At 39.1% G+C, this 26,529-nt stretch overlaps 1 protein-coding gene across 11 annotated transcripts in view; it reads left to right on the forward strand.

Moving 5' to 3' along the window:
• The window catches only part of RPS6KC1 (ribosomal protein S6 kinase C1), a 205,683-nt gene that overhangs the window by 55,145 nt on the left and 124,009 nt on the right, over positions 1-26,529 (forward strand). For 10 of the 11 annotated variants that reach the window (XR_013931480.1, XR_013931481.1, XR_013931482.1 and 7 more), the window contains 4 exons: positions 8,739-8,786; positions 10,391-10,523; positions 19,472-21,049; positions 21,321-21,410. Coding sequence is in view for 8 of the 11 variants with exons in the window: in XM_080408435.1 (XP_080264561.1) it covers positions 8,739-8,786; positions 10,391-10,523; positions 19,472-21,049; positions 21,321-21,410 (1,849 nt within the window). In the remaining 3 variants the exon portion in view is untranslated. The remainder of the gene's footprint in view (positions 1-8,738; positions 8,787-10,390; positions 10,524-19,471; positions 21,050-21,320; positions 21,411-26,529) is intronic. The other variant, XM_080408440.1, reaches the window with a different exon arrangement.

A 26,529-nucleotide genomic window follows, 5' to 3' on the forward strand; every position in this document is an offset into this window, starting at 1 on the left:
AAGCCTGGAGTGGTGTCTTGCCTGCACCAGTGCTGCCTCGAGGGAGCCAGCTGTTAACCTGCACTCCACCAGCTGCTGAAAGGTTCAGTGCCTTCCCTTAGAGTAATATTGGTCTTTGTTCTTCTTTTGAAGCCTCCTGAAGTATTTTGAATTGGCTTCATTTTCACAGACGAAATGCTTGTTGCTACCTGAAACTCTGAGTTTTCAAACTATTTTAGGCAGAATGATTAGACGTTTAATTTTAGCCTAGTTTCTTCCCAATGTGCCATCTTTCCCTGTCTGCCTTTCCACCTTCCTTGAACACCTGAATAAATTTTGCTGTGTTGACCCTTTTCTGCTAAATATAGAGTTAGAGAACTTAGCATTATTGAACTCCTTAAATTTTTGTGAAGATTCACAAAATGACTGTAAATGTGCCTCGCCTCCCATCCTTCTGCTTCTGCTCTCATGTAAAGGCTGAGGGATAAATGCGATGATTTTAATAGACCCAAGAGGACCTACATTTTGCTTGAGGAAACTGTATTTTTGAATTCTGCTGCTGCTCTGCTTGCTGACTTCATGGTGTCAAAGGTTAACTAGGTGGTGTTTGCAGGTATTTTATGTGTTTATTATGGGAAGAGTCTACCTGTGAGTAGGTTTCTGAAAATAGAGGTTTAATCTAATTATAAAGGTGGCTTTTTTCCTGCAGATGTGGACCCTGAGGTGCTACTGATTGGGCAGCAAAGCTCTTGTTAATGTTACCAGAGGTACCGCATTTAAAACAGGCTAATATCTGAGTATTCTAGCTACTGTTACTACAACTGAGAATGTTCAATTATTTTATCAGTTCGTATACCTTAAAGTAGAAAACTTCTTTTTGGAATAGCAAAGATTTTTGCTTTCAAAATTTGCCTAATTAAAAATCAAGGTTGCAGATTCTGTGCTGAGTTTCTGCCCTAGGCAAATCTTTCCTTTGAAGCTACAACTGGCCCCTAAAGAAACGACTTTGTTATGGTGCTGCTGGATACCTTCACAATGCTGTTTCAAACCCAATTTCTTATTCTTCAGAACCCTCTGTTATTTAGATTCATTCAATTTAAAGATTCATCTTGAAAGGAGAGTGCATTAAGTAATAACTGTGCCTCTGTAACCAATGACTGTCTTTTATGTCTTTTCTATCCCCTCCCCTGGACCCCCATCAAGCCACATTGTCTGTATTGGCACCGGTATGACTGTGATCAGTTCTTCCGCAGATGTCTGTACCTTTGAGCTTGTTGTTCAATACACTGTTTGTTAAGCTGTGTTGTACAATCTGAAACCTTATAAAGTAAAATACTGTCATCAGGGCCTTGCTAAAATTATTCTGGGAGTTTCTGAAGAGGGTTCTAGAAGTAGGTGACTTCTCTGTAGAAATGGAAGCCATTCTGTTGATCTTGAGTACAGGTTATTTTTTGTGGCTGTTGCGCAATTGTGAGAAGTCGTAACCCGGATGGTAGTACATTTTGATGAATTGACCTTAGAAATATGCAGAAGTACCAAATCAATATCACTCATTATTTAGAAAGTGTGCTTACTCCTTGTTTGCTTGATAAGTGAAGGTGCCAAAAAGCAGAAGTATATAGAATATGTGTAGAGTTTGCATGCATAATCTGCAGACTATTAGTTGAATTTATCAAGATTATGGTTAGTTTTAATGAAATTTAATCAAAGGATAGGAGAAAAGGGCTCTTTTTATGGCAGTGTGTGGGCTGTACATGAATGTTAGTGTTTGTTAGAAACTTAAATATTCATCATTTTATTTTGAGGTGAGGTTAAAGTTTAAAAGGTTAACTTCAAAACATGATCTCTCGCTCAGCTAGAAAGAGTCCTGTCCCTTCTTCCCTGCTCTTAAACACCTGCTGCTTGTTTTCCTGAAGTCATTCCATTTATATCAGTCTGAACATTTCTGAGTGATTTGTTGTTGTAACCCTTAGTCTCTCTCTCTAGCTTCCTTCTCGTTTGACTCACTAAAATTTATTTTGACTTCAGTGAATGTTTTGTTTCATCTGACATAAAACAGTCCTAAGATTGTGTAAAGTAGTGCAGATTTTGCCCTTCCCTTAGTAAAATAGAAATGAAATTATTGAATATTTCAGTACAGGCTGAACTATATGTATCTTCTGGCCTGCAGGAATAAATAATTTATGGAGATATTTTCCTTTAAACCAAAATTATTTGTCTTCCTAACTATTACTAAGTTGCTTAGTACATAATTAGTGGCAGAATTACTGTGATGCTGAGTGGCATTTTGTACTGTAAACCATTCTCTAGTAAAACCTGACAGATACATTTTCTAGGGTAATATTTCACCATTTGTCATTTATTGCCTGGTTTTCAGTTTGCTCTCAGGAAGTGGGCTTTCCTCTCTGTTACCAACCAAAAGTATGTAAAAAATTGAGCTTGAATATAGGATACTTTCTTAGCATTTGCCTTATTTAAAGTTGCACAATTTGTCTTTTAAGTACACTATTATTGCAAGTCATAGAATATATGAGTTGTAAGTTCCTTAGAATAATAGTTTGAAAGGAAGAGTAATTCCAAACTGAAGATAATTCATATTGCACAGGTACAAGGCTAAGCAATAATCGTATTTTTCATGCATATTAGCCAAATGTAATCTCTTTTTATAACAACAGAGGGAGACGAGCGAGAGTCTGGGTGGTGTAATCTGAAAAGTGACAAGAATAAATCTGTGTTAAGTAGATCTTTTAATCCTGGTAGCCTTGACAGCCGGCATAGCTGAGGAGAACAGGCGGAATTGCATGCCTGCTTCTGCCTCATCACCTCAGCTGTGCCCTGACTGCGGCACCCAGCCATGTGCCAGCCGCTACTAAGGTTTTTTTGCAGTCCCAAGTACTCGAGCTAGGATCAGGTAACCAGCTTGCTCCTGGTTGTTTGTCACTACCTGTAATGGAATTTTCCAAATGGTGAGGTAAACGCAAGGAGAAAAATCCTAGGTGATCATCTGAAACATCTTTGAGTTTGTAGGACTTTTGCTACAGAATCGATCCTATGATAAGGGTGTGTTCAGCAGATAAGGGCTGGAATTAATAGATGGCCCACTGGTGACGTAGCTACATGATGTGTTTTCAGTGTAGAACAGCAATTTAATAACAAAATGGAGCTGTTTTTAAAGTAATCTGTTAGGTCTGGTGTGCCTTCAAAACCTTTCTGGTATCTGGTACTGCAGTAAGACATCCTATTCTGTTTTCTTTGATCAGACACAAGCTATTTTTCAACCTGTGTTAGTGAACTTAAAGCCACGTTTTTGTAAGCAAATGTGTTTTGAGGTGTTTATTCTGATCAGTATTAAAACCTCCTCAAGTAGATAAAAAGCACAGGTATGTTCTGCACTATGTCCTGAGAGTGTGGAGGCTGGAAAAAATCAGTATTAGATGCTGGGTGGTGGGGGAAGGGAGAGGAAAAAACCCCAGAAAAGCAAGGGGGTCTGGGGAAGCAGACGGCTGCGGTGTGATAGAGGGCTGCGGACTGCGTTTATGTTAAAGCCACCTGCAGGAGAGCAGTGCGTTTAGAGCAGTCCTTAGTCCTTCCAGTGCTGTCCCCTGTGACCTTGGTTGGGTGCTCAGTAGGGTGACTGATGGTTCACCACGTTCTTTTTTCCTGGTGACTTGCCTGTTGCCTGCCTCTGGGTTTGTGATTCCCCTTATGCTGACTTCTGCAGTATTCCTTCAGTCTCTTATCTCAGGGCTTTGATGCATATGTTCTGAAGGTGGCCACCGTGACTTTGGGTGGCAGCAGATGGTAAACCTTCAGGCTGCCACCGGCTATACTGGTGTTAAGTTGGAAACTTAACGTTTGATGAAGAATCAGCAGTGCATATGAAAGAGCTTTTACTGCAGAAATATCTTTTAATTAAAAAAAAATTAGCATACTGAAACATTTGCTAATTTCTGTGCATTTAAAGGATCCTAAAATTAACTGTTTTCTTAAAACTAGACTATGGTTATTTACCAGGCAGGTTTTATTTTATTTTTCTCCAATTAATTGTACTGACTATATTGAATTGAATTTAATTTATTTTCACTAAGCTGTTGGATACACTGTAAATCAAATCTAAGAAGCTAATTTTTTTAAGTAGCTGCTGTCAGCATCAGAATTAACCCTTGACTTAGGGGGAAAAAAAAAAAACAACAAACCACAAGTAGAAAATCCTGTTTGGCATCATGGAGGGGTATTGCTATCTGCCACTTTACTGAGATGCTGTCATGCAGTGCTGCTGTTTTTTGGGATGTGCCTGAGAGCTCGAGTGCTTGTACAAAATAGGGATGTCTGTGCTGCTGAAGACATTTATTTACATTATGTATTTATTTGTGGCAGTTGCTATTTGCTTGTCAGTGGTTTTGGCCACGTTAAGGTTGTCATCAACGCAGAAAAAATAGAGAAAGAACGAGTAAGCAACAGTGCTGTAAAAGCCAGTGTGGTATGTAGACCTTGACTGTGTTCGTACATTAGTATTACAAATAGGATTTTGCCTTGTCTCTTTTGTGTCACAGTCTAGTTGCTCAGTGCCCAGGAATGCCCTACTGTGCATTCTTCTCCCTCCCCTCTGAGATACGATGCTGAATGTTACAGTTGACAGCTCATTGTTAGGAGATATTACATATTGCAAGTTACACCGTAGTCATCATCAGTGAAACAGGTTTCATCAGCTTATGCGAGCTAGAAGCAACCTAGTCTAATGCATCTCTGTGTGATCTGCTCTGAGGAGGACCTGAGTTACGCCATAGGGAATGCTATATGGAATCCTGTTTTGTCCCATCGTGCTATTAGGGTGCAGACTTGTCAGTTTGAATTTTAAAAAGAAATCTTAGAAAGAGAATTACTGAAGCGTTCACTTTTGCAATGGGAGAGAAGTGTGAAGGAATGCAAACAGGAAAGGCTTGGGATAGCATTACTGTCTAGGAACTGGCTGTAAAGCATGAGGTGAGGAGAATAAGTTGGCCTTTGGCTCAGTGGCAGGCATACTGTTACGTACACTACTTCTGCAGCAGCCTGGTCATGCATCCAAGAGCTGCTCACCTTTCTCTGCTCTGGATGTGTGTGATAAAAAGCAAAGAAAATGTACTTGTGACCAATTCTTTCCTGGTCTTATCCCTTCCTGAAATGTCAGTTTTCTGGCAGTGATTTATTAATTTATGTAGTCCTTTAATTATATGTATGAATCTAGTTAAACCATCTTTTTGTAATGTGCACGCAGGCTGCCTCCCCTTGAAGCAGGTTTTTGGTTTGGTGTGGCCATACGAAGCTGCTGTCTGCCAGGGCCAAATGGAGCATCACTGGGTGAATTCCTAAAATTATATTTATGGCTCTTCCTGGAGTCCCTTTTGAGGTAAACAGTCGTGCAGAAGGGTTGGTATTGAATCAGCAAAGAAATAATTTTCCGTGAAATGAAAAGAATTTAGATGATCATCACTGGGAATGCTTGATGGGAAGGAAAAAGAAGCTGGTTACATCCATCTAGGTGGTTAACCGCAAAGGCTCACAAATATTATTTGTTGTTACAGTTACAAAACTGTAGCTGCTACTTTCATTTTGGTGTTGTGATACAACAACAGATGAAGCTAGCCCTAAAGGGACCCGTTGTCTGCTTTATTCATGTTAGTGGTAGTCATTCTATATGTTGTCTTATAGGGCTCGGGCTCAGTAATCTGTTCTGTTACACCATATGCTAATGCAGTGCTGATAAGCAAGTGTGAAAAATGAAAGAGAGGAATACATTAATTGTATTTGTGCAATAAGGTATGCTATCAAAGGTAATTATTTCATGACAGTTTTAGTTATAGCAGTTGTTTTATCATGGAATAAAAGATGGCTTTAGGAGCCTTTTATTGGAAAGACAATTGTATCAAATTAGTACCAAATTAGATTTTTGTCTTTATAAAGGTGAGCAAACCCATGAGCAGTTTTTAAATTGGTGTCTTCTACTCTACAAATGAACAAATCCTGTTTGAGGGTTAAAGAAGCTATTATTCTGTCCTTTATGCTGACAGCTTCATTACTGATTGGCCTACTGTTGGTATTAAAAAAATGTTTGGCTCCTTATGATCTTTGTGCATGCAACTATAATATTAATACAGACCGTGGAACTGTTCATTAAGAAATGACTTTAAATGAGGTTGATGCTTGTAAATCTGGAGAGATACAGATGTTAAATGCTGCCATTCCTTTTCATATACAGCCGTATGGCTAATAATTTCCAAGTGGCTAAAGCTCTTGTTAGCAAGAGTGCTGGTGTGTTAAGAATGGCCCTATAAATAACTTTAAGAACTGAAGTTGAAGGTGCTTCTTTTAAAGACTATTGTTAACTAAACATTATTGCCAAACAGATGGAAAGCATTCACCAGCCTGATGTTTTTAGGTCTAATTATATTATCGCCAGTCCTGTACGGCTCAGTTGAAGAGGTGTATCCAGAGGCCAATTTATAATCATTTACCCAACACCTGTTTGGGAGATATTGACAGTCAAAGGGCACATTAAAAAAAAAAAATCACATATGTTCTCGTATTTATTGCCTCAATGTGAACAGTGTCTAGTTACAAACAAACTTGGGAGAAGAAGGAAAGTGATTGTAAATACATAGCTTTTTTCCAAACCAGTTTTATCTTCTTTTGGCACCTGTTGTAAACTGGCTTTTATTTTTCTCTTGTTCTTTTAGTTTCCTTTATTGTTTGCTTGTTTGAGTTTGTTGGTTTTTTTTAATTTTAGTTTTGCAACTTTTGGTTAAGCAAGGATAACAAAAACCAGTTTTACAGTTGTTATTTATTCAACTGGTTTCCACTGTTTCTGGAAGCCCCAGGTAAGAGGCCTGAAAAAGTTGTTTGGCAGACTGTGACCTGGGGACATTTGCCTTTCCTTACCGTGCCCTTGACATAGGAACTGTGTGTCATTGCTTTGTCAAAAAATCTCAGTAACACCAACTTCTATTGATGCTTTTTTTGCCAGAAGATACAGAACAGCTTCTAAAATTGCGTGCAACTGTGGTAAAAGGGTTGAGGTGGAGAGGCATCTGTGACTTTATTTCTTTCGGTGAAATGTGGTGGAAGAGAAATTATTAGAAAAGACTCCAGTTTTCCTCCTCTTGCTTGAGACGCTCCGGGCTGCGATGGGGAGAGATGAAGGGCAGTGTTTAGAATGCGGCTAGCCCCAAGAGTAAGGGTTGCTTTGCTGCAGCCGCTGCTTGGGGGAAGGCGGCACAACCTTGCCCTGAGACCTCCCCTCCTGGCCCAGCTGCCTGGGCCTTTTGCACATCTCCACCTCGCCTTGCTGTGGGCACTGCCCAGGATGGCTGTTTCCACAGTTCCCTTGGCGTGGGGAACGTCAGCATGTCAGCCTGGTAGACTTCACCCTTTCAGAGAAGCAGGGCATGACTGCATGCCTGCCCCACACAGCAGGGAGATATGGGGAGACAGTGCGCTGTGTTGTCCTCCTGTCACCTGGTGAATCCAACGCCGTGTTACTCCTGGCACGTCATTCCCCTGCTAGAAGTCTTTTTTGATGTGAGCTGACTTGGTCTTCACTGCATCTTGTCTATTGACTTGGCATTGCTGCATCTTGTCTGTTGAACTCGAAGTTTGGTGACTGCAGTGCTGACATTTGCAGCCCTTTAGGGGTTTGATTTTGCAGCCTAAATATTTTGGTATTAACTGTATGTGAGTATTTATACTGGAGGTTTACAACCTCTGTTGTAAATAAACAGTGAGTGCACACCCTTGTTCTTAGCGGAGGGTTGGCCTTGTGCTTCTCGTGTGGCTGTCTTGCAGCTGGTCCTTTCCCAGTGCATCCATGTTCTTGGAGTTTGAAATCAATTAGTTCCTGAGCAGGGTGGTTTGAAGATGGACATGCAGAGGGTGCCAGCTCCCTAAAGATGCAGTTTCCTTAGTATATGTACACATATATATTTTTGTTTTGTTTTCAACACACAAATAAATGGAGCTTGCTAAGGTAGTGGTTGTTATTCAGTCCTTTTCTCTCATCACTATACTGTTTTTAAAGTGCTTTCAGTAGAGGTGATGCACTCATAACAGGGATGCTCTCTGCAGCAAATCCATCTACTCTCTTCTCCCTAAATAAACCTCTTTTTTTTTTTGTTCTTACCTTAATGCTAGTTTACAGTAGCACAAAAAGACCTCTTTGCAGCCATTTCTGTTGTGGCTTACGAGTGCTACAAAGCAAAAATGCAGTGAAGGAATGAGACAGCAGTGACTATACAGTTGATAAAACATTTTTTTTATGGTCTGAGCATGTGTGTGGCCAGCTTTTAGTTTAGCTTCCTGGAAAGCAGGTATGTAGCCACCCAGAATAAAACCTCAAAAACCAACATAAAAAATCCCTTTGGTAACCCACTGGTAGGCAACACATTTGATGTATAGGAAGCCTGATGGGGAAAATGTTGCACTAGGAAGGTAGGTACAGTGAATTTAAGTGAAGTGACATAAGACTATAATGCTTTGTGAAGGCTACTCTTAGTGCTTCATTGTGTTGTTATCATTGCATTTCTGTAAATTAGGTTCTGCTAGGTTATTGCTGTACTTACAAAGTACTGGTTATTTCTGTTAGCAAGTTAGGATTCATTGTTTAAGTTAGCTGATTGGGAATCAGGTTACTTCCTTTGTAAGAATATTCAACATCAGATTTAAGAACTGTTTTGTTAACTTAGTCATGTGAATCTTAAATATTTCCCTGAATACTTTTTGCTTAGGTCCTGCTTGTAATGGACACTAGAACACAGCAGACTTTTATACTGAAGGTGAGTAAAGTCTTTTATTACTCCTCTAAACAGTTTGGTCTCCTAAATTACACCACCACAAAAAGACCAGTTTGCATCTAATATATAGAGTTATCTCTGTGCTATATTGTTATGTTAATACATATATCCCTATTAAGCACACTGAAATTCTTTTTGTTGGCATTCAGTTGCTTTCCCTTCCTTTCTCTGTAATGTCTCTAGTGCTCTGATGTGCTGGTTTACTCACTTGAATTGCCACCGGTTATTGTGGCCAACACTTTAACAGGCTTCAGTAAAGAATCATAGTTTCAATGTGCTGCTTAAAACATCTGTAAAGCTCTGGTGGCTCAGGACATGCACAGGCTGCTGCTGAAGGTGAAAATTCTCCTTAGTCCAAGTACATCCACAACACTTAACGTGTTTGGTCTTCCCGTAGCTGAAGAATGTGATATTGGCCAAAGTGGTTTCTGGATGAAATGGACGGCTGGTCTTACTCAGAATTGCTTTGCTATGTTTTACATCAATAGGCTGTGAAAACTGAACTTAGTGTTACTAAACAATCGAATTAGCGAATAGCTAATTGGTCATAATACAATTTTTCACATTACTCTTTTGTGTTTCAGAAAGTGCTCAGATCAAGATCCCAATATGCTCGGAGCATCTGTGATGCTGAGAATTAGTTTAGTATGAGTATTGTTATCAGGGCCATTATTTCAGGTTCCCCTTGACATGAATTCCACTGCTGATGGGAGGGCAGGCTGAAAACCGTCCCCCAGACATGGAGCTCTACTTAGTTGTTAACATTTTGTAACTTCACTTCAGGGTTGGCTTACAAGCCTGCCTTAACTTTGTGTGTCTGGCCTTTGAAATTGTTTGTCTTAAGTATGTGCAGGGAACAGAAAACCAGTTTGTCCCTCAGAAAGGTTTACTTGTGAATTATTGTATGTTAGAACCTCACTTTATCTACTGGCAGATAGGGTAACATTGAATTTCCCATTTAACTGCTTATGTTTATCAATATTGTAATAGGTCACACTATTGACATAATTATTTTCTTTCTCTTTCTCTCTACCCTCCCTTTCTCCCAACCACGTCAATTTTTTCACTTCTGGCAACTTCATCTGTGTGCTACTTCCCAAAAATCATTACCTCTCAAGGAGACTAATCCTTTCCTTTCCTTTTTGTTGTTGCGGTTGTTGTCTTTAGTAAAATACAATGGAAATGTAAGGATTACCTGTAAGGCTAAGGCATTCTTTTGTCTTTAGAAGTTGAATTGAATTTTTTTTAATAGTGTCTTTTGGTCACACACAAAAATAAAATTTTAAAAAAAGGTCACAGGGAAATAACTGAGTGTCATCCTGATGACTTAGTTTGAGAGAGATTCTAATAAAAACATTGACCCATGTAATTGATTTTAATGGCAGCTTTGTGCCATCTTCTGTTCTCTGGAAATGCGCCAGATGCCATCAGCACAGCCTCGGGGGACCGAGGGGCATAGAGCAGCAGATGAGTGGTTTCTCTGAAGCCCAGAGTAACTCGGATAGATTAGTTTGGTTGATAAACACAGAGCACAGCAGGCTCCAAAGGCAACTGAGGGTACAACTGACCTTTTTGTTCTCTGTCAGGGTCTAAGGAAAAGTAGTGAGTACAGCAGGAGCAGAACGACCATCATACCCCGCTGTGTGCCCAACATGGTGTGTCTGCACAAGTACATCATCTCTGAGGAGTCTGTCTTTCTCGTGTTACAGCATGCAGAAGGTTTGTCTCTTGTTATAAGTATATTGTTGAAAAAAGTCAAAGGTTTAAGTTTTAATCAATGGTACATTTAATTGTCAAATTAATCTCTTATACATCTAATTAGAATACTTTTAGTGTGCCTAAGAGAAGTCATGTAAGACACTCCACTCCCATTCTCTGTCCCTCTTCCTTTTCCCACCTCGTTCCGTGGTGGATCTGATTCTTGCTTCAAATGGCCTCAAATCCTGATCAGCTACTTGTAGCAATATTAAAAGCTTCCAACTGTTTATTTTCTACAGGAGAGTGAGTGCTTTGACTGTAACAACTGTCTGCAGTTATTTACAGTCATCTCTCAGAGATAAAGTCTTTGGCTACTTTTATAAACTTTGGCTAGTAAATATTTTTAGCATCTTAAAATGACAAGTATTTACACAAGGATTTAATAACAGTCTGCTAAAAAACATGAACATTTGCCTTTTTGTTAATATTGCATAGTTATTCTGATTTGGATTTTTAAGAAAATAGCTAGTGGCATCACACAGGAGTTCAAAGCAGAACCACAGAGTTTTGCCTTCAAACTGTTTATAAAATTCCTGTTAAATGCACAGGGAACAGGTGGCACAAAATAATTACATCTTGATTTTTTTGTCTAACACCTGGATTTAAATATTCCCTAAATGTAATTACCCATATTTGTTTAGAATGAGTGCAGAATATAAATTTTGGGATAGCTAAAAGTTCTCTTTTTGTAAAATGTTAATAATTCAGTTGGAATGGATGATGTAAAGGAACTAAGCTAACTGATAGAGAAGATAATTTTATTAAATTGAATATTATTTCTTTTTTTCCTAATAACTTGGATTTTTGCTTTTTCGTGAGCAATTTGTCACATGAGGCCAGTTAAAGTTAACTTCACAACACGAATGACTATTTCTGCTGTGTGTGACTTATTTTTGCCATGAGCAGTGGTGCATGAAGAAAAGCCTCACATTACAGTACTGCCTGATGGTGATCTCGAGGGTTTACAGTGTGGCTTTGTACAATGCTACTTTTCTTGAGGTGTGTGTAATTCAGCAGAATAACTTGGAGACTCATCACCTGAACTGTAGTTTCCACATAAGCTGGTACATAAAAAAGAAAACCTAGAGCAAACCCCAAAACAAGCAAAAAACCCACCCATGACCCTTGTCAGATACCACGTGCCCTTAAGACTAGCATAATCAAAGTATTAGAGACAGGATAAAATCATGCTATAAAAAGTGTTCCTGATATTTCTACAAGTCCTGAAGACCTACGGTTTTGCTCTTCTCTTCAGGAAGAGTGTTCCTTGTCAAAACAGATGGAAAACTGGGTGAAGAAGTAGTGGAATTTGAGGGGAGTAGTGGTCAGATGGAGAAAAAAAAGATTTTAAGGAAGGCTTGATGGGACCAGTTGATAAAGATGATCTCCTGGCAGTGATAATTTTATTGTGAGAACAGTGAGAGAAATGGACACATTGCACAGTCAGAGCTCTTTCATTTTAAGAACAGAAACCTCAGTTTAACATTTGGGGTGGATGGGGTGTTGTCTTTAAAAAGGAATGACTGTCTCCGCGTTGACATGGTCAAAAATCCAGTGAAATCGCTTGGCCTGAATGTCTTGCTCTTACAAACATCAGCTGTAACATGTTTGGAGTTCTGTGGGGGAAGGATTGTTAATTTGCTGAGTGCCTTCCAAATCAGGTTTGTGCAACACACAGCCTTGTGCAGCACCCCACACCGTTTGTTTGATATGCTGACAGTGAAGGTGGTGTTCGTTAAGTATCCTCATCTTGGCTGGCCAGGCAGCACACACGTACCAGGGGGCAGCCACAGCTCATGGTGCCTTTCTCCAAGCTGCGGGTCAAAGCCATGCGAGCAGGAGACGTGGCAGGGAGGTGGGTTAGTTTGAGGTGGAGCTGGGAGAGGTACGAGTACTTTCTACAGGGAGAGCTCTGAAGAGGAACAGGGGGTAGGGAGTGTGGGAAGGACTGGGGAGCATTGCAGAGAGGATGGAGGACTGGCAGGCTGTTCTGGGGAGAAGGAGGAGAGCTACAGGGTCCAGAAGGGATTTTGGTGTGCAAGGGCTGTTGTTGGTTATACGTGGGTTCACTTGACTTGGACACTTGTGAATAGAAGTTATAAACTGCATAGGGTTTTCCCTCATTTTCTGATAAAGCAGCAAGCAGTTTGGAAATGGATTCACCTCCCACCTCTATCCTTTTTTGCAAACCATTCAAAAATGATAATATGCTATAAGGACTTTTCCCTGATTGTTGGGGAATTAACGAGGTTGATCTCTTTATGGATTTCATCAAGGATGGTCTCCTGGTTTCATGAACTTACTGTCTGGGGAACAGGCAAAGGGAGAGGAAAAGGAGTGATATATTCTGTTCTAAAGAGGGATAGCTGGGGTACAAGGTGAGGAGTAAATTGCCCAATAATGCATGTAAAACGTGTATTGCAGGTGTAGGACCTGATCCCAAATCCCTAATTGGGGCAGTAATTTTGTGTTGCTTCTAGAACTGCATGGCCTCTGCACCTCACCTTCTCCCGGGAGACCAGTGCTAGACTGGTTCAGGAGAAAGGCCTCATTTTCTAGCTCTACATGAATAAAACATGAATAAAAGTAGGGCTAGAGTTATGTTGTACAATATGCGGGGACTAATCTTGCTCACCTCACTGATGATGGTCTTGATCACATCAGCCTTATGCACTCATCCTTTAAATTACAAGGAAAATAATATTGGGATTCCCTGTAGGTAAAGCTATCTCAAAATTTTGTCCATCTCAGACCAAATATAAATAGAGGAGGTGCTTCTAGTTAATTTGGGAAAGGATAAAAAATTCCTGGGACAGTACTTTTTGAGGGATAGACTCTGAAATTTTATTCCATGACTTTATGAATGCTTTTAACATTCATACTCCAAGTAGTTCGATTCCAATAGGACAGAAGATTCTGCCAGTCAAATTTATAAGTGGTGGTGACTTACTCTGTTAGGTATATTAGCCATACCATCAGGAAGTTCAAGGGTAAAATACTAATTTAAGCGGGCATTGGCTTGAATTATAGCAAATTTAGATAAAGTTTTAATGTTATGTACAGACATTATATATTTGCTAAGCAGCTTACTAGTTCCTGTTTGTAGTAAATTTTAACTGTGTGTAGCTGCACTATCGGATTTCGTATGGAATTCTGCAAGCTTGACTGCAGACTCTTGCTCAAGATGAAGACTTTTTTTTTTTTTTTTCCTTCTTTTGGTAAATTATGATGCCATTGCATGCTTGAGAATTGGTGAGTGAGGTCTTGGGTTCTCTTACAGGCTTTTCTCATGGCCACGGAGGCTTCAAGGGTATCTTAGAAACACAAAAGTCCCTGAAGTTATCTTGTAGTGTTGTTGGAAAGCACTTGGCAAATTTTAGTGTGGTAGAGAGCCAATCTGATGTTAATAAGGCCTCGCTTCTTCTTGGCACTACTAACTCCAGAAATTTTAGAAACAGATGCTTCAAAAATAGGCTGGGGGGCTTCCATGGGACATCAAAGTTTAAGTGGCTGTTAGAAGCTGTCAAATCTCTTTTAAGCATAAACAAGCTGGATTTCCTATCAATCTGGAGAGCACTCAAGAAACTTCATGCTGAAGAGGCTTGCTGCTCACAGGAATTGATAGACAACAACACGGTAGCGTTCTGGCTTGCAGAGCTAGGGATTTGTTGTTAGGAAAGGAGATAGGGCTAGCTGTAAATATTCGACAGCAATCGGAAAATGTAGGAAAGGTGATATGGTCCTTGGCAAGTGACTTTTTCAGGAGGTGGCTTTGAAATCATAGCTTTTGCTCAAAGTGCATTGGGAAGTGGGAGCTTTGCCTAAACTAGCAAACTTTGTAGCAGAGATTCACCAGCGGCAGTGGAAGCAGCCATGTATATAAGGCTCTGGTGTTTGTAACTACTGTCACATTAGAGATTAGGTTGGAGATTAGCTTCCAGTTCGTGTGTACGCTGCAAACCCACTGGGGCTGCTGTTGGGATGCTGTGAAACATATCATGGTAGTGCCTACAAGCCTGGTTTCCTTCTGGCCAAGAAACTGTACAAGCATAATTTTACGCATTGTGTATTAACCTGGAGGACGGTGATTCCAGGAAAACCGTAAGGTGCTTCTTTTTCTAGCAAGGAAGAATATTAGTTTGCATGAGGTGCATGATTGGTACTCCTGGCCATAAATGAATTCTTGTGCAGTGATATAGAGAGCTGGGCCTGGTTTTGGAGAATAATTCAAGCAGATGTCTTTCAGTACGGTGTTTTTCTTCCCTATCTGATCACAGTGATTTGGAAGCCTGGATTGTTCACTTTGACTTTGTTTGGGATTTCCTAAATACTGTGGTTACTGTATTCTTAGCTGCATTCCAGTTTTGCAGGAATTGGAGCATATCATCCTTCAGAGGGAACTCGGGGGCCAAGCTAGCAAAAGCTTGATTTATTTTGGAATATGTCTCCTTAGTCAGCCAGTCTTGCCAGGATATCAAGCTGACCTGGTAAGTGTCTGAGCACCAGGTGAAGAAGACTCCAACAGGTCTTCTTGAATTTTTCTTGTTGGCTAGAACAAAAACATGTTTAGGAGACTAAATTTGCTGATCTATTAGGTTTCATTTCATCCTATGATATGTACTGTATAGCCCGTGTATCTTCTTTGATGTTCCTGTGTCAAGTGCCATTAACAAAAACACGCAGAAATGTTTGAAAGAATATAAAAATATTGTGGAACTAACAAGATTCCTAGTCAACTTCATCACTTGGTTAATTTGTGCTGCAATTTCCTGTTGATTATTTTGATCACTAACTTTTTAGATTGTGCTTCTAGAAGCAGAGGTATAACCTCCAGAGTGCTGGAAACGCAGTTAAGCAAGGCAATTCTAATAAGTAATTTTACATTGAATAAATGTAGAAGAATCTAGAGCTTGGTGATTTTCATGTCCTAATAAAACCAGAAAGAGCGAGCTAGACTGGTTGTAGAGTCAGTTCATGGTAGAAGAAAATAATCTTAATAATTAGTTATGTTAATACTGTACTTCTGAAATTGTATTAAGCACTAATGAACTTTAGCTTAAAAATGGTAGCTTTTATAGTTATTTAGTATGTTAGACTATTTGACAATGACTGAAGCTTACTTGTTTGGATTGATTTCTGTAATTTTAGTTTTTATAGATTCCTGATACTATATTAGCATGGCTTGCTAATGGGTTTTCTTGATCTTACACAACACATGGGGAGAGGGGGAAAGATTATTAGTATGTCATTCATAAAGGCATAATTATATACCCAGATACAAATATCACTCTTGTTTGACCCTGGATTGGACATTTTCAGAAAGGAATAAAATTGTTGTTTTTCACTATAGAACACAATTATTGAATAGCATTTATTTATGTATTTCCACTTGACCAGGAGGCCAGTCTTGAAATATTTGTATGTAAACATATTTAGATAATTTTTTTTTGCATTTACTTGCATTTAACTCTAAATTGGAGTTGCAGTAAGTAGTCATTTACACTGTGATTTCTAAATCCAAGTGATTATTAATGAGCAACTTCTTTATTAAAAAAAGTATGGTAATACATTTGCAAATAGAAAATGAGTCATTGTTGCAGTTCTGTCTGTTTTCACAGGTGGACAGTGGTGAATTCCTGAATACTGTAAGGATAAAAAGATTTTTTTTTTTTGTGTGACTCTTGCAAAGCCTAGGTTTGCCTAAAGTATTTGAAATTGAAATAGCCTGAACTTTTTGACTCTTCCAGTGATTTTTCTGTGGGGTTTTGAAGGATTGATCTCAACGCATCTGTTTTCCTTCCTTAATCCTTCTTGGGTCTCCTTCTTTCTTAAGCTGCACTAAGACATTGAGCAGAGCCCAAAATCTAGTGGAGGCTGCATGAAATCTTGCATGAAGTGAGGCGGAGGGAGCAGAAGACAGGAGTTGTCCTGAGAGCAGCTTGACCTGTCTATAGGTGAAAAGCTAAGTTGTATGGGGATAGTTGTTGCACTTCTCATACTGCCGGGCAGCACAGCTCCTTCTTACCTTAATGGAGGGGTACGAAACCTTTAGGTCAATGAGAGCTGTACAGGTGTCACATGTAAAAGCACACCTGATGTCCAGTAATGACACAGGAAGAAAAGGTGACAAAAGATCACAGAAATAAGGTTTTGAGTTTTCTGCATCCCTGGGTCAAAGCTCAACCTAGGCCTTCATTAGAAAGACCTTCTCTTACTACTTGCATCCGAGGAGGGACTGATGATCCTATTATTTGCATTAAAGTCATGCCTGGAAGATGAGGTGCTGTTGTGCCAGCCACTGGCCAAAGCTGCAAAAATGTAATGTGGGTCTTCATGGGTCATGTTCTGTGAACACCCTTTGAAACCTGAGATTTGTGTTTTCATAAGAAGTTTGTGAAGCACAAATAATGAACACCAGTAATATGAAGACAGAAATATTTAGCATTTACTTGTACTACTTAATATAATGTAGGTGGGATTGGGAGCCTTTGTGTTTTATTAAATGCAGCAGGGGTGTGGTCGTCAAATGAGATTTTATTGTTTGGTATGAAACAACTCTGAATAATTCCATGCCTAGTTAATAAATTGGGCAAGGTTATTTTGGAAGTACCATTTATTTAAAGTAATTTAATTCCATTTTTAAAGAAAAATAATTGTAAAAATATTGTTCCATTAGAATCTTGGGGTAAAATTAAACTTTTGTGCTGCTATCTTTATCACATATATTACAAATATGTATGTTCTCACTTGCTTTCTCATTCTCTTTTCTGTTGTTTTCTTTCCCTGCTGTTCCATAGCAAAAGCATGAATAAATATGAAAATGTAACATTAGAAAAAGAATTATTGGCGATTATGGGATGAACAAATTTTAGTTTTACCAAATCAGTTTAAAACCAGTAATTCTGAAATCCTGTGCAAGCTGTAGGGCTCAGAAGGCACAGCAGTGCCCTGCCGCTGCCTTTGCCCTGCTGAACAGCTGTGTACTGCATTGTATTTAAGGCAAGTGGTCTCATCATAACGAGTCTGCGTGGCCTCACTGCTTCTCATGGAGGCAAGGTCCTGTTGGTCAGGCACTGCTGGCAGGGCAGGGCCCTTGGTCCCACCGATGCAGGGCAGCAGGTTGCTTGTGTTCAGGGAAGCTGAGCATCAATCGCGCCCGGGGGAGACAGCCTGCTTTGTTGGGCTGAGGGCTGCTGCTCTGCTGGGGTGACTGATGACCCATGTCTTGCTACTGTGGGATGGCACGCTTGTAGGTATTTTGAATGCATCTGTGGGTAAGTATTTATAGTGCTTATGCAATACAGTGGTCAGCATAGCAGTTCTTGTTCCCTTCTGTACGTGCATTGCTTCCTTTTGCTCCTGCTCATTTACCTGCATCCTTTCTCATCACCTTCTAGAAAGTGGTAAGCGTCACTTGTCTCACTAAATCCATTTGTAGCTTATGGCAGAAACCACATGGATTAATAGATTTAAATTGTCTTTTTTACCATTGAACTCAAGCTGTTAGAATTCCCTCATAATATTTTTAATATACTTAGTTTCACCACAACCAATGAGATATTTTTTTTTCCCACTTCAAAAATAAGTCTTGTCTTAGCCAGGGGGATGGAGGGCAAGAAAACTCCACATTGTATTATTCAAATTCATTTTTAAAGTATCAAGCTTTTTCTGCCTTTGATAAGTTATTTTTGAAATACCTGGGAATATATAAAACCTGTTCCTAGGCAATGAAAAATACTTTCTTCTTTTATTGTACTTTTAAAAGGAATTTTGCCTGATATGGAGTGTGTTTAAAAATAACTATTAAAGACTGTATTCTGGAAAAGTGTAAGACTTCGTTTTATCAAAATAAGTTAGAAAAAAGAGAGAAAACAAAAAAACCCCCACCCCAGTCAAAACTCTGCAGATTCCCAGTGGGCTGGATACTTATTTTTTTTCTTCTACAAAGATTTTGTTAGAACTCCTGCATTTTCCAGAATTTCTGTACAATCTTTTAAATTGAAATGTCTTGACTTTGCATTTTTCCATAAATTATCAAAGGTGGCTTTCTAGCTTTAAGCCAAATTCTTTCGGATGTTCAAGAGATGCAGTAACTTCTTGATTTGTTTTGTGCAAACGATGTTTTGTAATCTATAAGCTTTTTTAATATGTACAATATTTGGAAACATGAAGAGCCCTATTTTGTATTTTTTTAAAATTTAACTGTTACTTTTGGATCTGTAACTTGGAGCCTTTAGTATGAGGGAACTGGTTTGCAAGTGTAACTTAGAGTATTGACAAATCCTTGTGTAATGCAACAATGTGTAACGAACTTTCTTGAGTTCTGAAGTTAAAGGGAGAATTAGATCCATATTTAACTAACAAAACCCACTTCAAAGAGAGAAATGAATCTTTAAAATATCCTGCTAATACGAGGTAATTCCCTTCCCCTTACCAAACTGGCTAATTTGTTTTTAGTCCGTCTCTCCTAATGCTGCTCATGAGCTTGGAGCTGTGGTACAGAAGTATTCGGTACAGGCAGAACTGCTGATGGGCACTGAATAATTTGGTCTTCCCTAGGTGTTTTTTTTTCTTTCGAGACAGTAGATAGACAGTAGTGACCACCATGCAACTTGAGACAGACTTTGAAATGAGACTTCACTGAAGTTCAGAAAAAAACCCAAAACAACTTAATCTGATCAGATGCAGCTCTTTTAACTATTTATTTAATAATAGAAATCTGCTTGAAAAGCAAGCTGTGTTCCCTGTAATGTTTTCCTCCTGAGGCAGCGGATCCAACTTGCTCAGTGGGCATAAGTATATAGTGTATAGTGAATTGTGAGAATGAGCGTGTTTTCCTGTTTTGTAATGAAACCAATTCTGTTTTGAGTGAAATTAAGAGATTTCTCCCCTCCCCTCTTTTCTCACAGGAGGAAAACTGTGGTCTTATGTCAGTAAGTTCTTAAACAGAAGTCCTGAAGAGAGCTTTGAAATTCCTGAACCCAGAACATCCAGTTCAACTAAAATTTACCTGGAGCAGCCAACACCTACTCCTAAAGAAACTGGTAGCAGCACTGATTCCAGAGAAAGCTATGGCGAGGGCACACTGAAGGTGGTCCCACTGAAGAGCAGCCTAACGCCGAGCTCCCAGGATGACAGCAGCAACCAGGAAGATGGCCAAGAGAGTTCAAAGTGGATGGACTCAGGATCCAGCTCAGAAGAAGAGTGCACTACTAGTTATTTAACATTATGCAATGAATATGGGCAAGAAAAAATTGATTCTGGCTCTCTAAATGAGGAATCGGTGGTTAAACTGGAGAGCGAAGGTCTAAATACCAAAGGGAGAAGCTGCTTACAGAAATGCAGTGTCATTGGCAGTGACAGCTTCACGTCTCAGATGGCATCTCAGGAACGAAAGGTTTTCATTGATGATGCTGAGTCAGAAATAGCTAGCCCTACTAGGATATTGGACTCATTAACTAAATCAAAGAACAGCCCCATGGAACTCTTCAGGATAGACAGCAAAGATAGCACTAGTGAGCTCCTGGGCCTTGATTTTGGAGAAAAATTATATAACCTGAAATCAGAGCCTTTGAAGCCATTGTTTTCTGACTCAGTTCATGACAGCAGCTTGGATGCCCTAGAGAGCAAAATGGGTGTGGGAGCTCATGACACCGTAAGCAGGGGTTCAAATGACTCTGTGCCAGTTATCTCCTTTAAGGATGCTGCTTTTGATGATGTAAATAGCATTGATGAAGGAAGGCCTGATCTCCTGATAAACTTACCCGGTATGTCTGATGAAACGGAAGAGGCAGCAGTGTCAAGGCCTACAAAGTTTACAAAAACTGATAGGGATATGCTGGAAGTAAAGTTGTTAGAAACACCTGATGTCTTACAATTAAATAATTCTGCAGAGCCATGCAAAGTGTTTGATCAAGAACCAAATCATGTGGCATCAGAACTGGGTGAGCCTTCCTGCGAGGAAGCAAATGGACAAAGTGGTGTCACTCAGGGAGCTCTTGGGACCCTCTTTACATCTGACCAAGAGGTAGGTAGTTCAGACGATGGGGCTCTGTTTCAAGGGCTTGGAGCCTGCTCCTTAAACGTGACAAGCAAAGAAGAAAGTTTATTTGTTTCCAGCCCGCTCTCAGGTGCTCAAGATGTTAGCTTGGATGGAGACACGTTAAGAAATGAAGCAGTATTCCTGTTTTCCGATCAAACTGAAGACTTTGGGAAAGAGGAAACGGACTCGGCTTTGTTACCAGCAGCTGAAAGTAAAAAGGCAGCACCAAAGAGGGAAGACAAAATAGCAGTAGCAGGGGAGAAGGAAATACATCAAATTTTTCAGGACCTCGACGAAAGATTAGCGATAACCTCCAGGTTTTATATCCCAGAGGATTGCATTCAAAGATGGGCAGCTGAAATGGTTGTAGCCCTTGATGCTTTACATAGAGAAGGAATTGTGTGCCGTGATTTGAACCCAAACAACATCTTATTGAATGATAGAGGTCAGGAACTTTTGCAAATGCATTTCTTTTTATTCGCTGTTGCTTCCAATTAACTGAGTAGGCGTTTTATCTTGTAATTAGTATCTTCATTTCCTGTCTAGAGCTTCATTATCAGTGCAGCAAATTCACCCCCAGTAATAGCTTCTAGTACTTAATGATGCCATTATTCTTAATGATACTGTTTTTAGCTACAAAAGGAGTAATTACAGTTCACTTCTGCAGAAAATGGAAGGGAAAAATGTTTTGATTTCTCCTGTCGTTTTGTTTTTAGGACACATTCAGCTAACGTATTTTAGCAGGTGGAGGGAGGTTGAAGATTCCTGTGACAACGATGCCATAGAGAGAATGTACTGTGCCCCAGGTTAGAGCAATCACCTACAATGTTTCACTTGGAAAGTAGATTAGCAGCTTTCATTTTCTCACGGAGCCTTTATAGCATAGAGCTCAACATCATGCAATATCTGAATTTTCTTTGCTTTTTCCTTTAAAAAGCTAGAGGGCCCATAACTGCTTTATTGTTGAACTATGGTGTTGTTTGTTAGATCATTTCCATAAAGTGCAATTGTATTGAATGTCTTGTTTAAGAAAATTTAAGGAATGTTTTGCTTTCTTGCAGTTATTTGCTATGTGTGAGTACATCTTGATAACTGAAAAGAGCAAATAAGGGAAAGGGCAGACTGAAAAGATGACACCAAGAGCCTTAAAAATACAAAAATTTGTATGTGCAAAGAACATATAAAAAGCAGTTTGAAAAGTACAACCCTAATAGGCTCAGAGATGCCTCTGACATTTGTGATGAGCTACAGTGGGCTTTGAAATAGTTTAGAGCGCTGTTTTCTTAGAACTGTTTTCATCAGTCCTGAGGGTGATAAAATCAATATCTCTTGGGTTTTTATAGCAAGGATGGAACTTGAAACTTTGCCGTCCTTTTCCTTTTTCCAATTTTTTTTTTCTGTTAATACAGTGGTCAAATGGTGGTGACAGCCAAAAATCAAGTCTTTTTACTTATAACTTCATGTTTTAAAAATTTCGTAGCTACCTTAAACCCCCCTACTTTTAGAGTTGAAATGACTACTGGAAGACTATTCAGATTTTCAGTTTCTATTTTTTATTCTGGGTTTGAAATGCCAACATACTCTTTCTGCTGAGCCTGAGGTCTGGCTAGGCATTGCAACTTGGCGTGCAGGTAGTCCTCAAGCTCACAGTTTGCAAATGTGCTTAGAAAAAATTAAAATAAAAGGTACCAGCAATGGGAGTTCTGTACTTAGTTTGGCATCAGGTGTTTATTCTGTGACTTAGTCCCGCAACTGTAATACAGTAAGGAACTTTCTGAATAAAGGTGGTAGGATCACAACAAAAAATTCAGCCTTTTGAGATAAATAGTAAATAAAATGTTTTCTATCCAGGTGCAAGTCAAAAGGGCAGGTATTACAGAAAATAATTCTTTTTACCTATCAAACAAACTCAACACCTTCATTCTACCCTCACCCCGTGTTTATTCAGGAACAAGAAAATTGGGTAATCCCAGCAATTCTTGTGGTTCTTAAATAGAAATGCGTTCTGGTTGCCAATGTGTGTGACGTCCCGCTAGAAAGAGGTGTTTTCCTGCCTCCCTAACCCAGCCTCAAAGCGCTTCCTAGTTGAGTAGCAGCAAAGATGGAAGTGCAGCCTTTTCCCACCCTGTCATTGTTAATGAGCTGTGAAAGTCAAAGCTTAATTTTTCTATATTTTAATGAGGATCCAAAGAGAGGCTTTTTTTTTTTTTTTTGCCCCCTAAGCCCCAGCCAGCCAACTCTTGTAGTAATTAAGTGTTTAGGAAGCAGTTGAAATAATATTTAGAAGTTCCCCAAATGTAAGAGTGAAGTTTTCTGCACCATCATTATTTCCATCTCATAGCACAGGCGTGGTATCCATCGGCGCTTTTCTTGGTGAAGTTGTCCTTTCCTCTCCACCCTCTCTGCCTTACCCCAGGCTGCAGTTTGTGTTGTGTGTCTGTAACTGGCAAGCTACAAGACGAAAATTCGCAAATGTGTATATTAGATGTATGTAAGATGGCTGAATTGATACTGCTCTATGATTCTTACCTTTCATATTTCTTGATCTCAGTGTTATCTCTGCAAAGTGTGCTCTTATTTTAGTATAGCTATTTCATGATAATTTTTGCATAGGAGAGTAATAATTGGTGTAACTTAGCAATGCAAAATATATTTTGGACCCAAGTGCCATTCTATTCTAAGCAATGATTTAATACCTGTACGTTCAGTAATGGTGTTTAGTTGAGTCCAAAGCAGCTTTCTTCAGGCTACTGCTGCTGGTAGATCTTGCTCTAGAACTTTTGATCAGTATTAAAAAAATAATCATATTAGTGGGCTTTCTTTAGACTCCCATGTTACAGGGGAAACCCCCCCCATGTCATTTGGATGATCATTTTTCATTCTAAGGAGTGCACCATGTCCCTGGAACCCATGTCTCCCCTGTATCATGATAGCATTGCTCCTCAAGCTCCTTCTTGGGATAAGGATTTTGAAATTATACTTGTGCTTCGGTTCAGTACACTAAGAGAAATTGGCAAGTTCTTTCTTCTTTTTTTTTAATTATTTTTACGTTGCTTTTTAAAACGGATTGTAAATGTTGCTCACAGCTTGCTTTTTCCTGCTGAAATAAGGGCTGCAGTTTTGTAGAGGTCAAGAAGTGATCTTCACAAAATTTCATCAGGTCTTATGATTTCTTATCATAATGCATATGATTTCTTATCATAATGCAACACAGTGACTAAATAAAGTGACTCAAAGTGAGTGTCTTGTTTTGAATTTTCCTGATATTTCCAGTATTGTGTGCTGTGTTGCCCTACCTTTCGGTACTCAGCCTTCCCTCTCCCTTTCTCACTTAACTGAAGGACGCAGTGAAACTTGCCTTGTAAAATTCTGTCTCCATGATTTAGCTTGGTGTGTGTTTTCATCAGAGTTTGGGATAGAATAGGATTTGGGTGTGATAATGTCTTATGTTATGTGATTTCAACTTTTTGTTATTTAAATGCACTCATTAAAAGTATGCAAGAAAGAGGTTGTCTATCAAACCACTGCTTTTTAGGATCTGATGTTGGAGACTGAGGACAGATGATGAGTGTTGGGATGCAGTTCTTTTTCTGCATTGATTTTTGAGGAGCGAATTTGGGACGCAGAAAAAGGAGAGGATGAATGTGAAATTTAAATAGATTGCAGGATATCTTCAATTTAAAATAGGTAGGAAGTTGTATTGCAGAGTTATGTGAAAGATGTAAAAAGGTATTTGGAACAATTTTATCTACTTAATTGAATGAGGTTTCAGGTGTTACTTTTTTACAGCACAAGTTAGAAAATGCTTAGCAGTGAAGTGCCTGAGGACATATTTAAATTTTAAATTGCTTTATTGGTTGCAGGAAAACATGAAGTCTAAATTCAACAGTTTATATATCAGAATCTAATTCCTGGAGGGGCTAGAGATAATAAAGTATTAATTTTGAAGCTTTTCAGACCCAGGGGAGAATAGGGGTCCAACTACGCGGAGCTTGCTTGCGGGATCTAGAGCTTGTATTTGAGGCTTTCAGTACCCCAGGTTGTAACCTTGTATTGAAGCAAAGCAAGGTGGTATTGGTACCGAAACAGCGATCACCTTGCCATGGTGAATAGCAAGGACTTGCTCAGCTCTTGCTATCCTACAAAAAGAGAAGCAGCAACGTGACGGCATACGTAGAGAGTTTATGCAGTGTATATATAAAATAATCGAACAAATGCAAACATTATAAATGGAGAAGATTCAAAAAGATGAGGGAAGAGATAGTTTAAGAATGTGCATACCATGCCCTGCGATCAATACAATTAATTTTGTATGGAATAGAAATTGTCGTTCTATATTGTGCATGAATTGAACGCGGGGCTAAATGGGTTGCAGGGAGCGGCACTTCTCCACTCCTGCCGGCAGGTGGCATTGCACCATTAATGGATTTTGCGGTTGCGCTTGCTGGCTCTGATTTGCCTAACTTCACATGAGAACTGGAGACGAAAGATGCGGTTTATTTGCAGTGATTTGCATATCAAGAATTGTACTCGCACGCTCAGAGTCATGGTGTGTTATAGTGCTGTTGAATCTGTTGGTAAAGCTGGATAACTCTCTTTACTGCTGCATACTACTCAATAAAAAAAAAAAAAAAAAGTTCATGCTGAACCAAGTCCTGCAACAACAAAGCTATCTGCAGATGCTTAAAAGTAGCGCCTGTGCTATACTTTGATTAACAGCCAAACTAAATCTTTGCTGTTCACCTATGATAAGTCAAATGTTGTTTCTGTAACCCACAAGGGAAATGATGGATTATAAATCATCCCTTATAAACTCAACACCACTTCAAGTAAAACTGTGGGGGTTTTGGCCAAGAATAACCTATTTGCTTTTAAAGAAGAAATTAAGCACTTGTAACTGAGAATTTCTGCTGTGTTAATACGGTTAAGGTGACTAATGTGAGGATTATGTGGGTTTTTTTTCTTTAACTTTCCTCTTTATAGTAATCTTGTTTTCTGAATGTTTTGAAGTATGCTAAGCAGCTGATGTCTGAATACAAAGTTATTAGCAGATCAGATGAGAATGATTCACTTCTGTTTAAATAGCCCTTTGCCCTCCATGCCCCCTGAGAACTCTTATCACATATTTGTCCAAAAAACCCCGCAAAAACTAACAAAAAATCCCTAGTTATCCACCTGCCTGTTGGCTGATAGTATCAGCAATGTATCTCTTTATCTCTTGGTTAATGTGCCTTGGTATTCTGAAGGGGGGAAAATTCCAGTAACAGATTCAATTTACACAGACAGAAACTTGAGCAAATGCCAGCCTAGCAGGGGGGCCATTATTCTGCTCTATAAATAAGTTTAAAAAAGAAACAAACACACACACAAACCTGTGAATCAACATGTTTTGGTCTAATTGAGGGAAAAGCAAGATAGATGAATTTTGAAATGCAAATGATCACCTTCTGTTACTTAAGTATTGGTTTTGCCAACTTTGTGATCTTAAATATAAAGAGATGTTACCTTTTAAATGGAGTAATAATTATATTCCATTCCTGATAGTCATGATTTTTAAAATGAAATTAGTAACTTCTTTAAAAAAAAATCCTTCACAGTATGCTTAATACCTGTGAGAAAGACAAAATTGTCTACAGCCACAGCCTAGTGTCTTCAACTAAAACAGATTAAGTTGAGGATTTACTCATAAAAAGAAATCTTTTAAGTACTTTTTCCATCTTAACAGGTGAAGTGTTGTGTTGTAGAAGCAGCTTGCTGGTCTAACATATTATGTAAATATGATGTATGAATGAGATGTGTTTTTACACTCTGAGTTCTGGTTCCAGCAGCAGGGATGTGTTCTGTCGCATCCCTGTAGTGTTTTTGGAGGATGAGATTTTAGAACTGGGCTGCCTTTGGAATATTTTTTCTTTCTTGTCCAAACAA

Source organism: Falco punctatus (genome assembly GCF_963210335.1).
Source record: "Falco punctatus genome assembly, chromosome: 12".
In the NCBI taxonomy this organism is placed as follows: Eukaryota; Metazoa; Chordata; class Aves; order Falconiformes; family Falconidae; genus Falco; species Falco punctatus.